At 39.8% G+C, this 16,945-nt stretch overlaps 1 protein-coding gene across 1 annotated transcript in view; it reads right to left on the bottom strand.

The window, feature by feature from the left end:
- Positions 1-16,945, bottom strand: part of cacna1bb (calcium channel, voltage-dependent, N type, alpha 1B subunit, b) — a 151,631-nt gene that overhangs the window by 54,900 nt on the left and 79,786 nt on the right. The window contains exons 11-20 of the mRNA XM_054612347.1: positions 15,734-15,823; positions 13,165-13,386; positions 12,943-13,055; positions 12,707-12,819; positions 12,006-12,137; positions 6,427-6,499; positions 5,914-6,031; positions 5,384-5,451; positions 5,099-5,205; positions 2,674-2,736 (exon numbers count right to left, since the gene is read on the bottom strand). Coding sequence (XP_054468322.1) covers positions 2,674-2,736; positions 5,099-5,205; positions 5,384-5,451; positions 5,914-6,031; positions 6,427-6,499; positions 12,006-12,137; positions 12,707-12,819; positions 12,943-13,055; positions 13,165-13,386; positions 15,734-15,823 — 1,099 coding nt within the window. The remainder of the gene's footprint in view (positions 1-2,673; positions 2,737-5,098; positions 5,206-5,383; positions 5,452-5,913; positions 6,032-6,426; positions 6,500-12,005; positions 12,138-12,706; positions 12,820-12,942; positions 13,056-13,164; positions 13,387-15,733; positions 15,824-16,945) is intronic.

The following is a 16,945-nucleotide window of genomic DNA, read 5'->3' as shown; positions in this document are numbered from 1 at the left end:
AATTTGTCTAACTCAGTCTGCTGAAATCTCATATTAGCTTCAGCTGTTCAAGAATTCGTTTTTGCACATGTGTGTGGATTTGGACCCCATCTTTTACACTAAAATTGTTTTAAGAAGGGATTTCTCTGTTACCAGTATGGAGGAGGAGAACCATTATAGCAACCAATAACTCCTCAGTGTGCATATGGGCACGTGAGAGTTGTGGTTTAGCCTAGAAAAAATGTGAACCCATCCTATAACAGGGCCACAATCTCCCATGACCATCCTCTTAACAGTGATTAGCAAAAATAAAAAACAATTGTCACAGGCTGTGTGACAAATGACAACAAGGTTAAGCCGGCAAAAATCAAAGCTACTACATGTTTGTATATCCCAAAACAAAGTCCGGATGAAGAAGGAAATCCCCTGAAAGAGATCATTTCATCGGCTGATGCACATAGTAGTGCACAGAAAAAGTGCAATGTTTTTGAGCTTCTATATTTACACCTTGTGTAAAGAATCCCAACAAGGCAGTTTGGTTAATTTTAGTTATGGGTTAACTACTAATGTGAAATAGTTTTTGTATCATTTAAGCTTCACAGCAAATGTCAAAAGTTGGAACTGCCTCACATGTCGTGGCAAACCTCGCTAATCTGGGACGTAAGTAAACTGATACAGAAATCTTTTTCTAATTCTGTTTGACTCAGGTCATGTGTAAATGGGGCAGGTATGACCAACATGCTATGGGTGATGGTCACTCCAAACATGTATTGTCTTTAACGAGTTAGTTCCTGGGTTAAGGAGAATATGGTGAGACATCACATTAATGGGTGAAATGTAAGGTTTTATTTTTCAATCCAGAAGCCAGATTTTTTTTGCCATTGTACATTTCTGCAAACCATTGGATACGTTGAACGTGGATGTTTCATAAATACGTTTCATACCAACCTTGTATAAACCGACAATGACACATGGTTAACGTTGTGAAACAATAGGTTTGGTTTAGGTCGGTTAAGGTTAAAAAAAAACTCTTGCTTTGTGTTAAAATAATAACGTCACAACATAACTTTCATACCAAGTAAGGTTCGATAACGGTCGCTCGCTGAACTACCTCACTTGCTATGACTTAATGCAAAAGCATCCACATTCAACGTATCCATGGTTTGAAACGTACAATGACATTTTTTTCTGGCAACTGTGCAGTTTCTTTGGACATGGGTTTTTCTAAAGACGTGAAACAAGTCCAAGACACCATCAAATTTTTGTTTGATGTGTCCTTCTATCATATATGAAGGCATTGCATACTGTTTCTGCGCAGTATGATTTATTTACATGGGGCTTTATGGGTTAGTTAAGTTTGTTCCATCTGGTCACCTGTACCTCAAGAATCGTCGGGTGGGTGAGGAGTAGACAGAATAACTCCTAAAAGACAGTCAGAAGACACAAAGGACACAGGACAGGTGTCCACACACAGGTTAGCTGCAGACATACAAGTAGCGTTTAAATGTTCGCAGAAAGGAAAGTGAAGGACTGTAACACTGACGGGACAGGGGTGTTTTTTAGTGAGATGTATTTAGAAAGCAAATGCACACACAAAGGGCACTTTCAAAGAAATTACAGCCACACCTAGTAATAATGTGTGTTATATCAAACAGGTGAGGTGCTAATCTAATCGATTTAGACAGCAGATCGATGGGCAGGGGAGCAAACATTGGCCTGTGTTCTCATATAGTCTTTTAAAGTGATGTTGATAAAAACAGACCGTAAATTCAAACTGTCTGCAGTGATGGCAACATTCAAGGTAACTAAACATTTAAACACAAATGATTTGCATCAGAGAGCACGGAGCGGGAGATGAATAACTGTGGGCGCCGACACAGAGGAGCGGAAGCCGTCAACAAAGTACACGGCAGTTGGTTAAGACCAGAACGTGTTTATGTATCAACTAATTAGCCTCAAAATAACACCAAGACTCCACTCACAGCTTTCCAGCTCTGTGAGGCACTTTGGGATGGCTGTTTTTTTTACAAGAATCATAAATACATTTCACTTTTCCAGCAATGAAGCCATTTGGTTTTATGAAGGTCCAGAGGAAAAGCGGAGAGGAAAAAAGAAAGTAGAGAAGAGGAGAGACAAGGGAAAAGAGAAAACAAGGAGGGAAGACGAAAGGAGAGAAGAGTGGAAGAGAGGAAGACAGGCCAGGAAAGGAAACATTATAAGAAAAGAGTTTAAACGGAAACAAAGGGGGAAAAGAAAGGACACAAGAAAAGAGGAGGGGAGAGGAGAAAAGAGTGGAGGCCATGAGGAAAGAGAAGACAAGGAGATGAAAAAAAGTAAAGGAGCGGGAATGGGAGGACAAAGGGAAATTAGGAAAAGAGCGGGTCATAACAAGAAAGCAGAGAAGACAAGAACAGAGTCAAAAGAGAGGAGGAAATGAGAGGAAACAAGTAAGAGAGAACGGGGGAGAGAGGGGATGAGAGGAGGAAAGAGAAGACAAGGAGAAAAAACAAGTAAAGGAGGAGGACAAAAGGAGATGTAAGGAGAGGATGACATAAAGAGAGGAAATGAGAAGAAACAAGGATAAGAGAGAATGGATAAGGGGTGGAGGAAAGAAGACAGCATCCAAGGAAAGGAGAGGGAAGTAAAGGAGAGGAGACGAGGAGGAGAATATTGTAACAGAGAGTGATAACTCACGGTGACTGAATGCTGTTGATGGACGACCTGCGAGAGAATTCATCTCGATTTTGCTTTACAAAACTGTACATGCAGGACAAAAACAAAAGAAAAATGAGACACACATGTGAAGGGGACAGGTGGACCGTCAGTCTGTCTGTCTGTCCACCTGTCCCCTCCTGTCTTACAGTAAAGGACTAAACTGTGCAACATTGTCAATAACACAACAGCAACAAAAGCGTGTTCGTCAGCAGAGACATTTCTATAGTGGCAAAAAACTGAAACTGAAAACTGTTCAGGAGTTTCATTCCAAAACAAGAAAAGGATAAGTTATTGATTGAAATATTTTTTTAATTGTAAAACTGTAAGAGTTTTAAATGTATTTAGATAGAAAAATAATGTTTTTATAGTGATCTTTTTTTTTTTATTATTAAAAAAATAGGGTGTTGTCATTTTGTAATAAAACCCTTTGATTTTTTGAACAGCACACATAATGCACATAAAACAGTTAATTTACAATAAAGGCAGTTGTCACTGTTGTATGATGTATGTATAATGTATAAATCAAAATATGCACAGGAGCACATAATAACACAATGACAGTGAAAAAGGGAAAGACAGTGATTAACAGAGCTGGAATGTGTTGAACCAGCTTCCTACATCCTTCACTGAGATTCAGAGTCCTTCCTAAGTCCTAAGTGACTGCTAGCTAGTTTCAAAAAAGTGATTTACTTAATCAGGTTGCATCATTAAAACTTAAGAAGTGTCTTAGCTAGTAAAGACTTCAGGAATGTGTAAATTGGTTGCTGGAAAACATCTATAGCACTGTCCATAAGCGATAAGTAAACAGGAAGTATCCTTAAAAAAATACATTTTAACAGGCATAAAATATATCTTTATTTTTTATTCTATCTGCATGCATGCTGAGATATGTGTGTTTCAGAGTGAGTTGACTTCAGTTTAGAAAGACTGTGTGAAAAATGTGAAAACCTGTCAGCTTCTGCTCAAAAGTCTACCAAGACAGGTTTAATTAGTATTTAGTTTTACTTCCGACACAAAGTCAGGTTAGGAAAAGAACATGGTTTGGGTTCAAATAGTCAATCTCTGACCCACCCTCAAATCATTTCTTGCTATTTATACTACGACATTTGCTCCTACTGTCTAATAGTGACGCGGATGAATTTGCATTGGATTTAGTTGGAAAACCTGGTGCTTCCCATACATACACCAAAGGGTGCCTTGGTATGTCGGTATCAGATGCTGAGGACCACTGAGACCGTTTTGACATTATTTGGCCTACTTATGTCATCGGCATAACGTTTTGTTATCTTAGGCATTATTTATGTTAAATGTCTTTTAAATTCATCCAGATTTACATTATTATTAAAAAGCAGTTCTCAAGACACAATCAAATATATCTGTTGTCTGCAAAATGCACACACAATGTGCATTATCTGTTCCCACCATTAAAGGAACAGATGGGTGTCAAAGGAAGGCATATTTTAACCTCCAGCATTACATATTGCAGCTGTAAATCCCTGATGAATACACTCCGTTTTACCACCAGTTTCCCTTTTGACAGACTCATAATTTTAGTGTTCATCTAGGCTCTAAAAATAGTGTGAATTTGGAGGCGCAATTTTTTCCTCGTTGACACAAGTCCCCACACCTGTCAGTCACAGGCCGGTGGTGGAGAGGGGGCGGGCCAAACGTTTTTGCATGACAGGAGCTTCTGTATTTGGGTATATGAAGACATCCCTGTCATTAACTTGTTAGAGAATATAGGAACTTCTGACAGTGAACATGAAGGTTTAGTTCTATCTTGTTCATATGACTCATGTCCCATATTTCGGGTAGTTTAACATTAGGCTACTTGAATCACACTTTGACACTAAAGACGGCAAACACATTTTTAAAGATGTCAATTTTAAGGGGAAACCAGCCCGTCCTCATTCTTACCCTTACCATGATGTTTTTCCAAAACCTAAACTGAAACAAATGCTCTTGTACATGTTTACTGCGACCGAGCGCTGAGCTCCCTAGTTCCTTATAAAGTGATGCCAATTGGTCTGACAATGCATCAGTAAGTGACGAGTTAGAATGAGAATGTGTCGGGGAAACAGGCATGTTTCTGTGAAATAAATAAACAAAGGAGAAACAGAGATAAATAATTACTAACATATATTGCTGATTGAAGCTTTCTCAATTGCTTCAACTATTGAAGAAGGTAGACGATGGGGTATAATAAACGAGGCAACAAAAAAGCAGCACTCCCATAGTGGGAATAAATGAGGAGATCAAATAGGTGCATACATACAGAGACTTTTCAGACTGAGAGTGACAAACACACAGAAGGACAACACACTGAAATACAAAGGGACATTTATGTCCATTGTGCGGTGAACAGAGCTGCTGTCAGAGGAGAGAGGGATGCTCCTAAACTTACGCAGAAATTGAGATGTTGGCTGCAGATATCGGGCTGACTTCTTTCACCTCCATAGCTTTCTGCAGGGCAAGCTTCTTATTGGCTGCCTCCTCCTGCTCCTCTTCATCCTTTAGCCAGTGAAATCAAAGACATCCAAATGTGTTTAATGAAATTACATTACACGTTGATGCCCTATGCGGACGCAGGGTTTTCATCGGGTGCTGGTTTAGAAGGCAGAACGAGAACATTTATTTTGCTCCGTGTTATTAATGTGTATTAACTACAGCATTCAGACAGTCTGCCTACCTTAGTCAGCTCCTGTGCATTAGCGAGGTTATCGACAGCGATAGCCAAGAAGACATTCAGGAGGGTGTCTGAATAACAACAGGACTCAGGAGAAAGTACAGATGTACAGTTTACAACCTCTGATAAAATCTACAATATTCTTTTTTGTTCCTACTTTTTGAAATAGGAGTAAAAAAAGGTTTGAGACAAAGGGCCTCAGCTCCACAGCTGATGAATAAAACTGTTGTATGTCGTTTCAATACTGTTAATAAATGGGGTGTAATGACCACTGCAGCCTCCAGTGAGGTTTTAAACTTTCAGAATGTGGCCAAGTTCCATAAAGCATTCAAACCACTTTACTAATTCTACCTGAGTTTCAAGAATCTGAGGTATGAATATTAAGTTCCAAAAGTAAGTTAAAAAGAATTTGCTAGATCATTGATGGACACTGTTTTATACCGTTTTCAACCTAAAACCATTTCCACGTTTTGACCCTGCTCCTTTGACTCAGACACACTGCAGTTTTAATTACGAGCTGTCAAAGAGGATACAGTTTCCAAAGAGCGTGAGTACGATGAAGTAGACGGAGGAGAACATGCCTCGACGAACGCCACCTTGGGACTCGATTCCGTGGTACATCACGGCGTTCCAGTCCTCGCCAGTCAGAATCTGAGGAAGACAATAGAGTCAGAACGACGCCTGGGACACGGGCGGGTTGTAAAGCCCTGTGCAAATCTGTGTTGAATTAAATTACTTTACAGAGTGAAGGGTTATGAGCGCAGTATAATTGAAGGATTATCAGTGAGCTCATTAAGGGACAGAAGGTACACAGACCAGTCATTCCCTCTAATTAAAATGACTGATAATGATCTTTCCTTTTGCATGAAGTCAATATTCTCTCATTTATTCAAACGGTATGAAGTGCACCTTGTGTGTGTGTGTGTGTGTGTGTGTGTGTGTGTGTGTGTGTGTGTGTGTGTGTGTGTGTGTGTGTGTGTGTGTGTGTGTGTGTGTGTGTGTGTGTGTTAGTTTGTGTGTGCGTGTGTGTGTGGGTGGGGTCTTACCTGGAAAACAGTGAGGATGGCTGCTGCGAATGTATCAAAGTTTGTTGTTGGCGTCTCATCTTCAAAGTTGAACCTAAAAGAATCAGAATCAAAACATCATTACAAAGAGAGAAGAAACTCAAAATAATGAAACTGCATGAAAAGGGAATAAATAGCATCTACCTGCAGATCAGGAGAAGCTAAATTTTAGCATTTTAAAATAAAAAATATGAAGAAACCACTTGGAATAATAACATAAGGAGCCTGTTGTTGTCCAAGCACCATGTTTCTGCTCATGAGAAGATGAGAAGCGTGACATAGCACAACAACAATCACAGTCACACTGAGTGGCAGCTGCACCATTTCTAATTTCTTCCTTATCTCCTTGTCTGTGACACTTTTATTGTCGATCCACAAGGTCCATGTAATCTGGCTAAACTGTTGTTTTGTTGTGTTGAACAACCTTTCCGATCATCTAACTGCTGGTGAATATAAGACTCGTTGTTCCCAGCAGTTAACCTATTATAATAGCTGATAGAAGTGGCGGCAAAAAAACACAAAAATAAGACCTAAGTGGTAACAAACCGTAGTTATTCTTTAACCACCAAAACCTCAACCGAATACTAACTTTTACCCTCAACATAAAACCCCATAGGTATTGAATAAATGAAATGAGAAACACAAAACAATGTCCTAGACTTCAAAAAATCACTAAAACTCACATCAGCCCTCACAAAGAAAGAAGTACAGCACAAGCATAGGAGTATGTTTTTTTGTTCAGATTCCTTCACAGCTTCAGGGAGAGAATATTGTATTCAAAGATGAAGGGAGATGTCTTGTATTGATAATGGATGAGACAGAAGGAGAGGGGGAGAAACATGCAGCAGCAGGAAACACCAGTCACCATAGAGCCACAGCTCCAACTTTCAAGTCCAAAACCCACTGCCTCTGTAACTCAGGGCTGCACCATGTGACACACATCACATGCACAACAATTATACAAACCCACAGGGCAAGTTAACCATCTAATATCAAACAAATATAGGGAATCTTGAGTGATGCTCAGATTGATGAAGTGACTCTTATTTTAAGTCCCTCACCTGAAGAGATTTCTGCTCACCAGGTAATGTCTTTTTAAAAACTATATTCATTATACTAAGATTGTTGTAGGGTGACTTGTGACTGATGGTGATGGTAGCTGTTGATAGAGGGGGAATACTGAGTTCATCCAGCATTGCTGTGGGTCAGCCAAGGTACGTCAAAGGATTGGGAACCATAGTTCTAGATCATAAAATGTTTCTTAACAAACTATAAGCTTGGATGATGCCTCACTCAATTGGGTCCATGTTTTCCTTTAATGGAGAACTCATTGTGGCTTATGTTAGATCAAATCATCTGGAATAACTGATTGGTATACCACAGGGGTCTATTTACGGCCCACTTCTATTTACATTACACAATATCACAAAAGCAGAACTTTTTGTTTAGTCATGGTTTATGTCTGTTCTTGACTATAGAGACATTTTGTACCATCATAATGGCCCAGAATCACTTAAATCCAGTCACATCACAGTGCTGTGACATCTTACATACTCTAATCCAAAGTAATTAAGAAAGTTGATTAAAACCTTTTGCACCTCAGCTATTTCACAATAGAGGAAACTGTCTGGTGCAAATGCCAAACAGGCATAGAAACAAAGAATACGTGAGTACATGCACCTTTGCAGAATGTTCCACGCACTGTGACGGAAATAGAGCCCACTGAATCCCGCTAAACGAACAAGGACAGACATAAGTACTGTTTACATGCTTAAGATTATTGTGTTAAACTGAGTCAAATATGAACATTTAAACACTTGAATATCTTTTGATTTCAAGGTGTATGAGAGTAGTCTTTAAAAAAAACACAGCTGGAAAGGCAATACAGTTGACATTACCCAACACAAATAATGAATATAGATGCAGGAGCTTATTAAGTAATGGTCCAGTGAATGTTTGCAAAATGTCTATATAGGATCAAATGTTTACATTTCTAATTGAAATGTCATCATTATCTCTGCTGTATTGAATGAATGAAATGTCTCAAACTATGAAAATACCATATAATTCAAATAACATGTTGTTGCAAGAGAGGGAAAAAAACACAAGAGGAAGCAGAAGGGCCTGTAAAAATTAGGAGAGGAAGTGGAGCACATTGTTACCACAACGACCGTCTGCACAAATGACAGCAGGTTACTCCTTCTCAGAGCAGATCCTGTGATATGTGTACGTACATTTGTGTGTGTGTGTGTGTGTGTGTGTGTGTGTGTGTGTGTGTGTGTGTGTGTGTGTGTGTGTGTGTGTGTGTGTGTGTGTGTGTGTGTGTGTGTGTGTGTGTGTGTATTTACAGTATGCATGTGTACTGGATCCCGACTGATCCTTGATTTTGGAAGCAGATACTTATATTGATTTTTCAGAATATTTTATATTTAGAGACGTCCAAAAACATGTAGTGATCAAGGTATGTCTGAATAAAGATATTTCACAGCTATATGACAGTAAACAATAAATGTTATTATCAAAGATGACTGTTGGAGGAAAAATAGATAACAGGAAACATTGATTGTAATGACTATAACCACACAAATTAAAAAGTGTTATAATAAATTATACTCGAGAAAATTTTAAGCCAAGTCTACAGCAAATAAAACATTTAGTGCTTTTTTTTTCCATTTGTGCTGACACCAGTATGCCAAACAGTATATGGCCACCCACAATAATGTGTACTTTTGGTGTAGGTCTGATCTTCATGGTTTTAGCCTCTTAGTTCCAGTTAAGGAAAACTCAATCCGTCAACATACAATGTGTACTGGACATGCATGAGGGAGATCAGGGTGGGCGGGCAGAGAGGGAGTAGAAGGGGGAGGGGCTATTAATTCAATAAGCCTTGTCTCCCTTGGTATGTCATCATATTCATTCCCCCCATGCTTCTCTTCATACATTTGTCTCTGTCCTATTCCTGCATCCTCCATCACCCTACCCCTTTCGACTGTAAGTCATTGCTCATCTCTTTGTCACTTTCTCCATTTCACCTCAGCATCTACCTCTCCCCTCCTTTCTTTCCTTCCTTCCTTTCCTGCTCTCTACCATTTCCTCTACTTTCCCTTCTTCCTTGAGGATTAGCGGGGCCTAGTGCGGAGAGTGACGGCGGTTTGCTGCTGCGCCTGTGTGCGTGGACCTCTGTTTACTCTGATAATAGGGATTGGGAGCATGCTGCTCTGCTTCCGCAAGACATCCATGGGGACTTCATTAAATCAATCCTGAAAACAAGAATCATGTGAGGCCAAAATCACTTCAAGCTGCTGCCCTAGCCCTTTCCTTATCTAATCCTTCAAACAATAGCAGCAGGTTTACATTGTATAGGTGAGTGAAACACCCATCTTTGAGAACACATATGCATGTGCAAGTGGTTTGGAGATAACGGCTGTACGATATCTGAAAGAAAAACAAAACGGCATACTGCTGAGCATTGGGACCCTGACATGCATCAGCAATCACATGACACCCTGCTGCATTATGAAAAGTCAAGAAATAAAACTGGCTTTTACTATATAACAAAGGATACAAAGAGGCAACCCCCTGTTTATATTATTATTGTGACCAAAAACAGCAGAAGCTTATATCATTGCAAGATCACAAATTGAATGATTATTAAATTTTTTCAGATTAATCACTCCACTATTTTTGATTAAATGCTAAGTCTATAAAATGTCATGACCTAGTTAAACTAGTTGGCATTAAGAGTAAAACATTCTTTTTCAAGTGAGCCTGCACACTAAGGACTGAGCTGAAAATATAAAATGCCATCTTTTCTGTGTCTCACAAAGAGTTAATCAACAAAGACAGTCTGCAGCTTTAAAACTGAAAGCTACAAAGAAGCAACCAGAAAAAAAAAAATCATTATTCTATTACAGTAAATCCTGAACGTTTCCTTTGAGCTTATCACTTGGTGATGTCCTGTGAGTCTCCACAGGGAGATGGTCCCCTGCCTCAAGCTGTTTATCTTTCAATTCTCACAATTTTACCAGGAGATTAGGCTTGGTGTTTTGAGAGCAGGAACATAATCTCTGTGCCAAAAATAAAGATGGAATATTAGAAAGCATCTCGTCTTATCGTTAATGAGCCAATATATCTTCTATTTAGAGTTGAAAGCCTATTTTTCATTACATTATCTGCCTGTGTTTTTTGGGGATAAAATTCAACATTTTCTGAAACAAAAATGTCAGCAAGCACTAGAATAGAAGACTATTTTTTATTTTTTACTTACTTAAGGTTTCATCCTTTGACACCCTGTGTACTTTTTTAGACTTTTGGTGAAAATGTAGACCGTGTTCTTGGTCTGATGTGCTCAACTGGCTGGAAGCACCATGTGGACGTCAGACTCATCTCGCACTTGTCCATCACCGGAGAATAATGCCATGCTAATGATGGCGCAGACTGATGTAAGACTTGGCGCCATGGCAACAGCCTGCTGCTTCACACACACCCAGTTGTGATGTGACTTTTGTGAAGCACCTAAGGGAAATGCTTTCAGTAAAAGCTTATTCAATAATATGTATAATAAAGTGGCTCTTCGAATCAAGCACTGATTCTGACCTTTGAAAGGCTTTATATGTAAAAAAAAAAAAAAAAAAAAAAAAAAAAAAAAAAAAACCCACATCACCTCAAAAGCTCTTCTGTACATCACATCATGTGGATCTCAGATTTCCTTTAATTTGCCAGGTTAACTGCATTTTGTAGTATGCTAGCCAGCATGCTTTTCTGGCTAGTCTTACCCACAATACTCTGCAGGGTCAAAGTTCAAGGTGCAATGTTATTATTCAGTAGTTTCTCCCAGTTGAAAGCAATGCAGTTTGTACTCTGTAAGGGCAGGTGCAGTAGGTACAAAAAGTACAAAGTAAAAGTAAGCTATTTGGACACGGTGACGGTCTACTCCAAGTCCCTATCAAGCTGCACCATGGGAAGTGTAGGATCCACTGTTTTTGAGTCATAGTGGGGAATTAAAATCAGCCTATGGCATGGTCAATATTGATTTCTCTTTTTAAATCTTTCCCTTGTGATTCCCCCAATTTAGGCATAAAATAAAGGATTATTTTCATTGCGAATTTAAAACAGCACTGCATAGGCTCAGGTTTCACAGGGCTGAGATACACCAACAGGCTGTAAATTAAAGAACTATACAGATGTATAAAGACTGTTGTTGTGAGGAGATAGTGTGTGTGTATCAGTTGAGTCAGACAGGGTAAGATGCCAGGCCTTTGATTAACTGCAGCCAGCCCAGAATCATGAGGTGTCCCTGCCATTAGAAGACATGGAGCTCCTGTTGAGAGTGATATCAAAGGGCCACAGTCGGTGCTGCTGCTATGCCAGCTACCTGCTGTGTCCTCCTGTCTGTCGACACCGCCATGGCGGGCCGGGGATCACACACCGGGATGAGGGTCAGGTGAAGAGATGGATAGAGGAAAAGAGGAGAGGATGTGTGTGTGTTTGTGTTCAATAGGTGGATAAAAGGATGAGGAAAGAGCGGTCAGAGAGCAGCACAGGTTAGAGAGATTACTCACTGTCCTCCGAAGAGCTGCATGCCCAGCAGAGCAAAGACCACGATGAAGAGGAAGAGGAGGAAGAGCAAGCTGATGATGGATTTCATGGAACTAAGGAGGGACACCACGAGGTTCCTCAACGAGTTCCAATATCTGACAGAAAGTAGTGAACAGAGAGAGAGAGAGAGAGAGAGAAAGAGAAATCACTTTTTTGTTTTGTTATGAACAGATTTAGACAAAGACAAAAACAACCAAAACAGAGGAGGAAAGAGAGGAACAAATGGCAATATGAAGTGTAGGTGGCATAGAACAAATCAATGAGTCAGGGTCTACAGCTGACACTTACAGTGAATCACAGGATTTAAGCTAATCTAATGAAATAAAAGGATTGCCATCAAACCCTAACAGGATTGTCAGTTCAGAGAGAAAATAATTAAGATTTAAACCCTGAGAAAAAGTGCAACGTCAAACCGAGCATCTTCAAAATGTAGCGTTTTAAGAAAAGCATTCATACGTAGCCCTTAAAAGAATACGTAGGGTTTTAGTTGTAGATGTTAAGATGTTTGTTCATTCAGGACTGTCTACTGAAAAAAATTGGTTTAACACTGTGAACATGTGCTGATAGGTAATTAAAGCCACACTCTGCCAATTTTACACATTGATTTTATACATGTTCAGGTAATAGTCCGTAGTTTCATGAGTGTGTTGAGAATTCAACTCACTTGGTGACTTTGAATATCCTGAGCAGTCGCAGAGCTCTCAGCACACTGATTCCAAACGAGGCCCCTGGTTTAATCATGTCCCAGATCACCTCAAAAATACTTCCCACAATCACCTAGAGAGGAGAGCAGGGGATAAATGATCACCTGTTGCATTTGGCTCTGTTTCAATAAGCATCAAGACAGAACTAGCATTGCTGGTTAAAGTTAAATATCAACAAAGTCCACAGTTAACTTACCCCAAAATCAAAGCAGTTAAAGGAGGAGTGGAAATAATTCCTCGCTCCGAGGCCGTACATCTTCAAGGACATCTCAGTCAGAAACAAACCCAGGAACACAAACTCGGCTGTGTCTGTTTTAAAGATGGACAAGGTAACAGAACAAAGAGAAACCGGTTTCATAGGCAATCAACATCAATAAGCGTGATGGGGTAGGAGTGTATGTCTGTATGTGTGACTTACAGAGGGCCGTTGTGAGCCATTCGGGCTGGTCGTAGTGGACTATGGCCACACACAGAGTGTTGAGGCCCACCAGACACAGAACGATCCAGTAGAAGCTCTGAGCTTTCACCATGCGGCGGATGAAGAAGCGGGTCCTCTTCTCCTTACGCCTGAAGTAAGAGGAGTTATCCATCTTACAGCTGCTCTTCATGCTGGCCCGGCCAAAAGGAGAGCCAGGAGGAGCTTAAAACGATGAGGAGGAAGAGGGAGAGGAAATGTGCGCAGCGGTTTAAAATTTGTCCCTGCTTCACAGTTTTCACGTTTCTATATATATCTGTATATATTTGAACAACTGGTTGAAAAGCCGTGTTTCACTGCCTGTTCTGGTTGAAAGATCCAAGTATGTTGGACCTTATGCCACACCCAACAGTGATGTAATGGTGGACTGCCCACACAGTCATGTACACTTGTACATCAATGCAGAAAGATGAGAAGTAATCCCAGTAAAGTTCAACCATAAATGTGAAGGAAACGGTTAGCTTAGCTTAGCATAAAGACTTGAAGCAGGGGTAAACAACTATCCTGGCTCCTTCCAAATGAAAGAAAAAATATGCCTACCAGCACATCTAAATATAAATTACATTTTATATCTTGTTTGTTAAATCCATACAAAATACAAACTGTATTTTAACAAGGAGTAACGTGGTGGTGGTGGTACTTCTCTCTGGTGCAGTGACGACCAGCCTCCCTTCTTGCCATACTTGAAATACTTCCACAAATTCCTGTTTAAACTGGGTTTGATCTTTTTACTTCAATGTCATCTAGAATTGCTTGTAAAATATCACATCCTTCCATTTCAGTTACTAACGCAGCTTCCCTACATGTTTGAGTTAATTCTGTATTGACCCATTTCCACCTGCTGATGCTGTATTCCTCCTAATAATGATATCTCAATGCTGTTCCAGTCTTTTCTGCCAGCGTTCCAAAGCCTCACCAGGACTACACTTATGCCGGTTATCAAAACTGCAAACATTTGTTGGCAACATAAAAATGCAGATTTTACCGAGTTGCAGGAAATTAGAGCTCAAAGACCTCAAGTTTTATAAGACAGAAGTGTGACAGTGTGGTGTGGTAGGGATCCATTGTACTTCAAATCTGCTGAGAAGCACTGAAAGAGTTTTTTTGGCCAAAACTTAAACTGATAAAAGTAGCAAAAGCTACCCAAGGGACAGAAAGCAAAAGCGTAAAATCACATTTTTCTTGCAGCTGCTCATTAAATTTTTTTGTGTTAAACAAGTGAAATGAGAGACGAAATTTGACTGCGCGGTGCATCTATTACTACACTTAATTTTATGTAAAAACAGACATGAGATGAGATAGAAAAGAAGTAGTGAAGGCAGCAAAATGGTTTCAATTACCATGCTTTGTGCCCATTTCCAACCCACAGAAAGGCAATTACATGTTGTCTTTGAGTGGGACCATGAAATCCATTCGTATTAAGAATGTTTTGTTCATAGAAATAGAATAGAAGTAGAATAGACATTCACATGCAAACCAATGTAGCAGGAGGGTCAGACTCAGAGTGGCGGATATTTTTAAGTCATACCATTGTGAACTTTGAGGCTTAACGTCCATATAAACTTAATCGACTCTAGCAAGTCACAGACACACAGAGGTTAAGTTTTGCCATAACTACTAAATCAAGCAGTGGAGTAGTAACGTTATGAAGCATAGAGAGAAAAATGGTAACATTCAACTAAATGCCTCATCCACACACTCTTGTCACAGCGTAGGAAAGCACATGGCTATCCCAAGATGAGAATTAAGCACGGTGGAATTAGCAAGCTAGTTACCTAACTAGGCTAATTAGCTAATTTGCTAAATTCTGCCATGCTTTAATGCTACAATGGTTACAGGAACTAAGCCAAACAGTGGGCCGTTGGCCAGCGCCGGGTCTAAGCATCCCTCCGCCTCACTCCCCAACGCTCCATGACAAGCTATCAAGCTACCTAGCCAGACATCTGTCTCTGGAGCTGCGTACGCTCTCTTCCTAGCGTGCTGCGATAACACTTTAAGGCCCAACTGACATATATTGCAACCATAAAAACGAACAACATTCGCCATTTTCTTTTAAGCTTGTCAAATGACCACAGAAAACCATTCAATGTCTGTTATAATCCTATTATATTTCTATGGTCTCATTCTAATAAGCTGCAGGTGATTCTCTTGCTATTTTAATGTAACAGTCTAATTAGAAAAGTTAATTATACTTCTTCTCCCTCGAGGTGTTATGCTTCTACAGCAGCCAGTAGGCTCAGCTTTACTTCTCCAGATCCAGATAAAGCTGAATTTGCTTCTGTAATGTACATGTCTAAATTTGTGTGAGATATCTAACAACATATTTAATGCTAAAGAGGTGACATGACATACTAATCTGATAAATGGAGACCAGAGAGTCAGGGGACATGGTTTTGTTCAGTAGAGAAAACAGGCTTTTACGGTGGCTTTTATGGTAAAGGTCGACTCTGTGAACAGACAGCATGTGAAGGTCAGAGGTGAGGTTGTGGTGGCTGTGGATAAAAAGACTTACGGATAGAGGATATGTCTGCAAAAGGATCCTCTCCCTCCTCAGCGCCGATCAGGTCGTTTTTACCTTTCTTGACTTTGCCTCTTTTCAGGACTGTTAAGAGAAAAGCACAGAGAGGGAGGGAACAATACTCATGTCGTGTAGTGATATATTGATTGCAATATAGGAATAGCGATGTTCTGTTATGCAGAACTGTATTCTTTAGCATAAATTTGCAAAGTCAAGACGTCAATTATAGCATGAAAAACAAGCATTTTAGAATTGTAATTTCAATGGAACAACCCTCATCTCCTCACAGGGTGTATGCCCATGTGTGTGTGTGGCAAAGTGGAGGGGTGAGCTAATTGGAATCTATGAATAGCAGGCATCAATCATGTTTTTTCATTTGGAGATTTTCCGCCTTCCTGCTTGAAGCCAGCTCTGGAATGAAAAACTGCCAGTGCAACATGAATGTGCTACGTCACATGAACAGCTCTGTGTCACTGGAGGGGTGGTCTCATTCTCCAGATCTGCAACCCTGTATCTCAGGTCAAAAAGGCTGTGTGGAATTGAGTGATTGTTTCGCTTTAAACAAGTGAAACAATCTCAGGGTTGAAGTAAGGTTTATTTACAATAATTGTATATATTTAATTATTTTTAAGATGATTTAACTTTAAGAACTCAACTTAACAACAGAAATGACTTCATAAGACTACGTTTTTTCAGTTAATCACACTGCTTTCTTTCTAAGGAGTTAAGAGAAAAAAATGTTTTTAAATTTACTTTTTTTTCTTCCTCAATTTCTTATTTGCAAAAACTGGGTAAAAACGGTTAATAAATCATTTTGAAACAAATCATTTTAAAATCACCTCTACTAAGTCTGTCAGCAATGATTGCCACTTTGCTCCACTATCCATACCTGCCATTCATCTGCCGGTCAACTCCACATTTTCTGCTCTAACAACATCAGAGTGGTTTTCTGCGGCTGTGGACTCAGACATTTTAATCCCTGATATGTAACTAATTGAGAAATAAGGCAGCTGGGTGCTGTCACTTTACTGGAATCATCAACAGGGATGTGTTTCCAGTGCATGCATTTCTGTGTGTGTGTGTGTGTGTGTGTGTGTGTGTGTGTGTGTGTGTGTGTGTGTGTGTGTGTGTGTGTGTGTGTGTGTGTGTGTGTGTGTGTGTGTGTGTGTGTGTGTGTGTGTGTGTGTGTCTGTGTTGGGGAGCTTT

The sequence above is a fragment of the Anoplopoma fimbria genome, chromosome 14, assembly GCF_027596085.1.
Source record: "Anoplopoma fimbria isolate UVic2021 breed Golden Eagle Sablefish chromosome 14, Afim_UVic_2022, whole genome shotgun sequence".
Taxonomy (NCBI): Eukaryota; Metazoa; Chordata; class Actinopteri; order Perciformes; family Anoplopomatidae; genus Anoplopoma; species Anoplopoma fimbria.
Note: the sequence above shows the minus strand (reverse complement) of the source record. Positions and strands in the feature narration are given on the sequence as shown.